This window comes from Atta colombica, unplaced genomic scaffold (assembly GCF_001594045.1).
Source record: "Atta colombica isolate Treedump-2 unplaced genomic scaffold, Acol1.0 scaffold100, whole genome shotgun sequence".
NCBI lineage: Eukaryota > Metazoa > Arthropoda > Insecta > Hymenoptera > Formicidae > Atta > Atta colombica.
The window spans coordinates 597,124-606,151 of NW_017259185.1; the positions used below are offsets into that span (position 1 = coordinate 597,124).

At 33.8% G+C, this 9,028-nt stretch overlaps 1 protein-coding gene across 1 annotated transcript in view; it reads right to left on the minus strand.

The window, feature by feature from the left end:
- Positions 1 to 9,028, minus strand: part of LOC108686367 — a 44,504-nt gene that overhangs the window by 5,537 nt on the left and 29,939 nt on the right. Inside the window, exons 4-6 of the mRNA XM_018191638.1 lie at positions 3,536 to 3,699; positions 2,225 to 2,410; positions 171 to 326 (exon numbers count right to left, since the gene is read on the minus strand). Coding sequence (XP_018047127.1) covers positions 171 to 326; positions 2,225 to 2,410; positions 3,536 to 3,699 — 506 coding nt within the window. The remainder of the gene's footprint in view (positions 1 to 170; positions 327 to 2,224; positions 2,411 to 3,535; positions 3,700 to 9,028) is intronic.

A 9,028-nucleotide genomic window follows, 5' to 3' on the forward strand; every position in this document is an offset into this window, starting at 1 on the left:
TTTTGAACGTCAATCAACTCTTGTTGCTTCGTAAGTAAGTAGAACAAACAAAGTTTATTATCCTGAGTTTATATGATGCTACAAGTTGAATTGCATGGTAATAATTAATTAACTGTCAAATAAAACGTATGCAAAAATATGAACAATGAAATAAAATGAAGAACATGTACCTGAATATTGTATCATTCTTTTGTTTTTCTTGAGTTTCAGCCAGCTCCAAGGCGGTTTGCAGAGCTCTGCTTTCCTCATGAAGAGTTAGCAGTTCAAGCTCCTCGCGACCCAATCTGTATTCCAATTCTGCTTGCTGTATTCGAACATCAATATTGCTGAAATCAGTGTTGCGTATATTTAAAATGCATTTATTTACGTTACAAAACTGGAGAATAAATGAAGCATAATTTTAATAAACGCTTCTCAATTTACATTTATTATAAATTTGTTATTATAAATTTGTATTTCGCTTTGCATATTAGATATCTTGAAGAAAATAAAACGTAAAGTGAGTGCCAATAAAGCGTTAATTGAAGTGTAAACAAAGTAAGGAGGGAATAACGGAAACGTAAATGAAACCTGTAAGGAACAAAAATTTGAACATAGAACATAAAAGAAGCATTAATTAAAAAACGTTAAAGAAACATAAATAAAAGTATAGATAGTTCTTCGGCAAACACGAGCAGAATGTTTGTTAAATGTAAACGAAGCGTGATTAGGCAATCTTAGAGAACGTAAATGGAGCATTGTCGGATTCTTAGACGAACGTGAATGAAATGTAATCGAGATCCTTGGTAAACAAATGATATTTTTATAATATATTTCATTTATTCGGTAAATGTCTAAAAAAAAGTGCTATGCTTTCTTCTTGGAGTCCTAGAGGCTTACTTCAAAAAATTATTTTATTAGAATACAATTGAAAAATTTTTCAATGCTCCCTCTGGTGGCGGTGTCGCATACTACTCAACGATGCTTCGTTTACGTTCGCTGTACAGTTCAATAACGTTCTATTTTAAAATAAATTTTTTTATTTCTATATCCTGGAAGCGTACACGAGGTATATTTGATTGCTCCGTGTACTTTTTGCCGAACATTTAGGAAGTATAGACGAGGTACTAATGAATGAAGTGTTTAGAAAGTGTATCAGTATGCATTCTTTGCGGAGCGTTGAGGAGCGTATGAGAAATGTTAATGAAAAAAAAATATTTAAAACGTGTGGGAAATGTGATAGATGTGTTTCGAGCATACTTTATGAAGCGTTTGGGGAAAGTTCGTAGAGTGTGTATGAATATTCAAAACCATTAAGAGTCAATGGAAAGTCAATGAAATGTTTAAGAAGCGTTAAAATTCTTTGTTCATATTTCTTTGACAAGCTTTATTATATATACATTTTCATCAGAGATTCTTTTAATATAAAAACTAGCTCTTTTTAAGAATACAATTATTTTTACTGTTACTGTGAATCAATGTTTAATCAAAAAAAATTTCCATCAAATTTCCTGGATGAAAGTCAGATATCCATTTGAAATTTTGAAAAAATAAAATCTTAAATAAATTATTTTTTTGCTTAATTAATTTTATATTTCGCAAATACTCGTTAATTATATTCAATAAACTTCTTTCTCTCTAATCTCTTTGCTATAAATTCCTTTAATTATTTCATACAATGTCAATATAAGATTTTATTTTTTAAACACATTTCGTGCACAAATTACTATTTTAGTAAGAATAATTTATTATAGTCTAAAGTAAATATTAAATTTGTTTTATATTTAAAAAATTAAAATATATTAAAGTATCACAATAACAAATAATTAGAGGATCTTCTAGGAAAACAATTTATTTAAATTGTTCTCTTCTCTATCTTTATTGAATTACCATAATGTATCTAATAACTAACTTCAAACAAATTAATAACTAAAGATATAAATTTAATAAATTAACACACTTTGGATCGATTACTTAAACATCACCCTGATCGTTTTGATAATTATCAGTTGAACATCAGATAAAGTGATTATATACGTCGGTCCTATATGTGATAGTGACAATAATATTCCATTAAAGCGTATTACGATAATTACGTTGACAAGTTCGATTTTTTGTCCATACTATCCTATAAACTTTGCATGTAGATTCCTCCGCGCTGCTGTGTTTATGGCATACGTTCGTATAGGTATCAGTAATCGCGATTTACGATAAACGCGGTCAAATGAGCCCGCGGCGTACTTACTCCGTGATATCGAGACGTTCGAGTGCGAGTTTCAGATTCTTAATGGCCAGACGCTTATTGTCGGCGTCCCGTCGCAACCTTTGAAGCCGCTCTTCGGCCGCTTTCCTGTCGGCCTCGGTCAAGGGTGGCGCGCCGTTGCGTAATGCCAGTCTGCCGCTCAGCGTGTTGCAAAGCTGGCCCTTGAGCCTAGAAAAAATAACAAGAAGAAAAATAATACGAATGCCGTGACTCGAAGGAAGGAAAACACCTTCGCTACCTGCGGCTTCGCTCTTGAAATGCACATTAAAACTCGAAGTTGATTTTTTTTTTCTATCACTGGAAATATTTGGGATTATCTTATTTTTCACAAAAAGAAAATCGTGCCTTTTTTTAATTTTGTAGAATTTAATGTAGAATGGTTTGTTTGTACTGCATATTTTATTTTAATAAGAATATTTCTTTTTATAAATAAAGTTACACGGAGAGAATTTTTTTAGAGTTATCCTGAAATATGATAGTCGTGGGACATTTTATTTCAAAAAATTTTAATGTAAATCTCTTTCATTCATTAATAAAACTACGTAAAATATAAAATAAGTTTGATTAATTTTACTGAAGTGCATCGTAAAAATCTTCTTTAAAATATTGTATTACACTAAAACTACCATATTTTCAGGGTAAATTTTAAAAGAAAATTCTCTCCGTGAATTTTAACAAATTATCTATTAAAATAAATAAATGTTAGTGGACATGATTCAATTATAGGATTGAAACAATGAATTTATTTAATAAAAATCGTATATATCATTAAAAGCTTAATATTTAAAATTTTTGTCATTTCGCGCAATAATTGGATCATGTCCACTAATTGTCTACTAATTGTTCACTAACTGATACATTCATCTTACTGCAGAAAAAAACTTGGTATGTCGAACGGTATGAAATATTTAAAGAATATTTCCTCCGCAAAAAGTAAGCGAATTGAAAAAGGCTAAAACAGAATATTAATGACGCATATTTTTCACTACTAGTTTTCCTCTGGAGAATTCGTTTATGCATATTTATAACGACGAAAGCTAAGAAATTAGTCCAACAAATTAGTTCAGAAAAGCCCTAATGAACATGCTATTTCTAAGTAGGAATTTTAGATCGCGATCATATTCATTTATAAAAATCCAGCTCTTGCATTTCTTTAAAGGAATATCAGATCTGCTCATTACCCATCGCTCATTTGTTAGTTCCTTGTGCTCGATCATTATAATAAAGGAATGGGACGTGATCAATAGCCCTCTCTCAGCCATATCTCAAGGCTGTAATCAAGCAATTACTCACGTCTGTATGATGTTTTCTTTGTCGCGTAGAGCCACGCGAAGAGCATCCAATTCCTTGTAATGATCTCTGTTCCGGTGACCAGCGGGGGACGGGACACCCCCGGAAATACTGCCGCCTTTCTTCCGCCTTGGTGTCGTCGACAACGACACCTCTATACTGGCCATCTGCAATAGATATATAATTAAAAGTTAATGAGCCATAACTATATAATGGCAAGGTTCGATATCTCAACTTCAATTTGCATTTACCTTTAAATTAAACACGTCATTGTTCAATTTGCGTTTCCTGACGTTAACTTAATTAAATATATTTTATTTTCTTATGTACAATTAAATTATGATTATTAAATTATTATTATAATAAAATATTATTATCATCTTTTTCTTATTATTCTCCAATTAAATATTTAATTAACATCTTTTATATATTATTAACATCATTAATATCTTTCATATGATTTTATGCTTTTAATAAAATGTAACGTTTAAAAGTTTAAATGCATTAAATGTAGTTTTTAATCGTTATTAACAATAGATCTTTAATAAATTTTATATTTGATTGCAGATATTTATTTTTCCAACTTAAAATATATCAGTTAAAATTTTGAACCAAATTTTTATTTAATAATGCAACATCTAACTTTATTATTATAGTATATAGAAATGTTTGTGTTAAAAAACTAATGAAACACTACAAGTTTTGACATTCTCCAGGATAGCAAGTTTAACTACTTTTCTGAAGCAGCTCTCTTGGGGAGAGTAACTATCATCTTCTTATAATGGATGCATTATACATAGTCGATTTTCTCACATGTGCGAACAAGCAATGCAATTTACTTAACGACGAAGGGCATAGGTCCTCATAGGATGTCGTGAATAATTTCTCGAGTATGAATATTTATAAAACGATCGAGCTTGTAGAAAATTATAATTCTGTCGTTACCCGTGCATCGTAATCTGTTGTTTCTCGCTGCGAGCATTTAAAATAAAAAAAAAACTATAATAAGTTGGAAAACTTTATTGCGAGGTAAATCGAATAATACCCACACTGACTTATACGATATAAGGTAGCCTTTTGCAATTAGAAAAGAAACGATGATTCCCTATGGAAATGTTAATATGAAGTTGTTGCAAATAAATGAACTTTGAATAAATTGTGTCACGCACATGTAGGGAAGATGAGAATACAGCAAGTTGAGAATGTGTTAACAAAATCATGTAATATAAAATATTATATTGAGAGAAATGTTATACGTGAGAGAAAGATATTTAATATATTAATGTAAAGCAATACTGTTTAATCATTAAATCGTAAGAAAGTAATAAACATTTGGGCACTTTTCAAACTTTTCATTTTTTTGTAACCATATAATGGATTTGTTTCTTATTCCTGCATCAGATGTGCACTAGAATTTTCTTTCTCATTTTCGACAAATATCAAATATATATCTATTTCACTTTAAGTTCCAGAAGTGTACACTAATTCAGCCACAGAAAACAGATCTATTTCAAGGATTACGAATTAGTGGAATTTAATTAGGAATGTAATTTAATTAGGAATTAATTAGGCATTAATGACTATTAGCGTAACAGAAGATTATGTAAGATGATGTTCTCGAGAAAAAAAGAAAGTAAAATGTCGATGAACTCTTCCTATTCGTGAAGTGCTTGTATTAGTTTCTAGCTTCTTCCGCATCATTCGATAGCATCTACGGAGATATTGGCGAGAAACGCGGCGCAACTATCAATTATTCGGATTCCGAGGTGCGCGCATCCTCGTCACGGTCTTTTATCGTCGCGGAGCCTCTCTTTCAAAGTTACCCTCTTTACTTCCTTTTTTTCTCGACGTTCATGGCGCACGCTCGGCTTGCGAAAGGCGAAAGCGATGGACTTTGCGAGGGAGGATCGGCGCGCATGCGGCATGAATACGAATTTATCGTTCCATTAAACCTATGATTTGCGACGACGGTCGGGACGAGATGTCTCGGCTTTAATGGGCTTCCACCGTCGGTACTGCACACGACGGCAATCTCCATGACGGTCCTTGAGAAGACGGCACATACGGGCACTGTCTCGCCAGCCGTCGCCAATACTGGTCTCCGTAGTCTGCGCCAACGAGAGGTTCAAGGATCGATATGAGGCTCGCAAGCGAGCGAGCTGTATCTCAGACTGGACCACCAACTAGGTTTGTGTATGTACGGAGAATCAACTACGAACCGAATGTCTCCGCGCGATCGTCGTCGAAGATATTCTCTCTCACGATTTGCCTTGTTACGTTTGTGCTTTTCTTTATGCGATTTACGAACGACTAATTAGACAATAAAAAATCAGAAAATCTTTCAATTTGCGTAACTTTTATGTTATATCCGTGAAAATTATCGTGTATCCAGAATCAAGAAATTACTTTTCTTGTCTTTTTTGTCATTTGTCATAACGTGCTACTTTTTTGTCATAGTGTCGTGCGTTTTACGAGAGGAAGAAATTCTTGATCAAGTACTTTTATTATCATTTATTTTATATCACAAAAATTATCACGCATACATGGAAAGAACTATTTTGCTAAAGTATATATTTAAAATTTTAGCTAAATATAGATTTCAAAATAATTTTATTAGGCCAAAAATAATTATAGGAAATAATTATAAAAGACTCAAACATTGCTGCAAAAAATTTTGACATTCTACATAATTATTTTGATTCAAACAAGATAATATTTTTAGTTCTATATCTAATTAAATTTCTAACTAAATTTTTAAATAATTTACAAAATATTCTTTTAACAAAATATTCTTTATGTGTGCAGAATTAGGAAAGTATCACTCTTATTTTTTTGAATCATGCTACTTTTTTGCAATTTTGTTCCGCAATATCATGCTCTTTGGATAAGGAAAACACTTTCTGGTCAAGCACTTTTATCAGATATGCTGCGACATTAACGATTGAGTGCAAAATACTTGAAAGCCATTGGGTCGATTACAAGCCAATCTCTCGTGTCATGCACGTCAGGAAAAAGAAAAGCGGAGATCGTTGAACTTTGAACCGATGATGAGTTCTGCAAGTCGCGGCGATGACGGCCGGACGTTCCCGCGAGAATAGGTGCATCCGGTTCATCGTTGGTCGTTCCAAGATGCCCGGTTGGTGGTCCGTTGTCTCGTCCAAGACACACCGTGCCCACGATTCTTCCATATCGCATCTGCCTCCATCGCGAGAGCACACACACACACACACACACACACGCGCGCGCGCGCGCGCTCGATGAGGGAGGGAAACATCGACCTCGCGTTGCATCGCCAGGGGGGACAACGTATCCCCTTCAAGGACCATGTATCAAGGATACCGCGGTGTACCGTGACTACGGGTCTCCCGAGGGGGTCGAAGGTCTCGAAGCCTTTGACTCGCGAGTTCTGTCTGGGGTACGGTGGAACGAATTCGCGGGAAATCGATGACTCTTCATTAAGGAGAAGAAGCGCGGTACTGCGTTCCCGCGGGAAGCGACGACCGTGTCTTAATTGTGCATCTTCTTTATATATCAAGATGACTGTTCTTTGGTTATTTTATATATATATAAAAGCTAACGATCATTTTTAATAAAGGTTTTACTCTTAAATAAGGATTGACAGGGAATTTATCTTTTTCACTCATCAATTTCTTTTTTTATTACAAAATAGTGATTGCTTTCCTTTTAGGAGATTCGTTCTTTTTAACATTCAACGAATAACGAAAATAGAACGACATTTATGTGGATTGTGTGTTTTGAAAAAAATTTCTAATTTTTTGGCTAGTGTACGTGTAAGAGCTAAATGGCTTTGTACGTTTATCATTCTTGCTTCTTTGCTCGTTTTTCCCCGATTCATCTAAAGGTTATTTGTCGGCGAAGAGCGCAGTTTCGGAGCGAAGTTTCCAGGATCCCCGGCAATTTCTCGACCATTTCGCATTAAACCTTCAGCATCGGCACTAAGATTCAGTATTGTAAGCGGCAGCATGTACATTTATTTTCGAAGAAAATGTGTGAGATAAGCGTAGTCTTCCGGCGTGACACTTCTCGCCTAGATGAGACGCTTTTTCCCCACTTTCTTCTCTCGAACTCCACTTTCCTGACTCGAGTTTGTCCGTGGGATTATCGCGGACCGAGATTTATAGCGCGTTGGGTATCTTACAGCGGGATAATGCGACGACGTGGTCCAGGTAATAGCCAAGTGCCTATTACATCTCAAAGCCGGGAAGACTTATTACTTCACTTACCGTCACCGAGCCGATAAGACCGACGTATGGCAGCGGTCAATTAGCTCATGGAGACACGAAATGTTTACAGTTGAACATCCATTTTAATTTGAAGAAGACGAAAAAACTTTAACAAATTTAAATTTATTATGAATTTAGCAAATCTCATTTTCCGCGATTGCATTGCGATTAAAAAAATGTTGATAAGACACTTTTTGATAAGACAATTATGCTTGTCAAGCATAAAGTTATGCATCAAGAACTATAATAAAAGAACTATAATAAAAACAGTATAAGTGTTCGAGAGATTTGAATTCATTTTTTTAATAATAGACGAGAGTACATTTATGCGAGTGCATCCTACTAATGATTATGCCTAGGTTTATTCGAACGAAAAGATCTTCTCACGGTGCAAAAAAAATTGCCTCTCATACGGCGACGTAAGATTTATGTCCGTTACACGTCATCCATAGCCGTTAATCTTGAATTATATTTCCCTGTGAATTCGCATGATTTTTTTCCTTACATTTCTCGCCCGGGGGAGCTTCCGTTAATCGCAATAATATTTTCTACCACCATGTTGTTTATCTGTTACGGAAACGTTACAAAAATTAACATCTACGAGTGAAGTGAAAGATTCAGTGATTTTCAGCGAACTTAAAAGTTAGGAGCTTTTTATATTGGAGATATACTAGGAGAATCCTACGTGTAATCTATACCGTCTATAAATAATGATGCTGGCTAACTCCAGCAATTAGCAGATAAACAAGATGTAGAGATAACAACCAGGTCGATAATTAATTCTAGCTAATGCAGATAGTCATTAGCACAAAGAAGATACGGAGACTCCATCTTCTTTATAATCCAAGATACGTAATCATTGTTCTACCGCATACACAACTTAATTGATTTAACTAGCATCTTCCGCGGTCTACTTTCTCCTGATAGTCCTTTATTGTAATTGACAGTCCTTTATGATATAAGTATAAAAGTAGATACAGTTTTTTTATGTAAGTAACTGATATCATCTTTTCAGAGTGTATATGCGAGAAGGTATGTAAATCCAGAATGTAGAGTCGGTTAAAATGTATGTCAATTATATAACTTTCTTGAGATTGAAATTTTTATTTTGAAATGCAATCAATTCTATTCTAACTTTTCTGAGACAAATTTGTCTTTAGAGATAAAACATTTTGTTTATTGCATCTCAAATAAATAATAATATTTATGAATGTATAAAGAAATATAAATATAAATATAATTAAAAGTTATA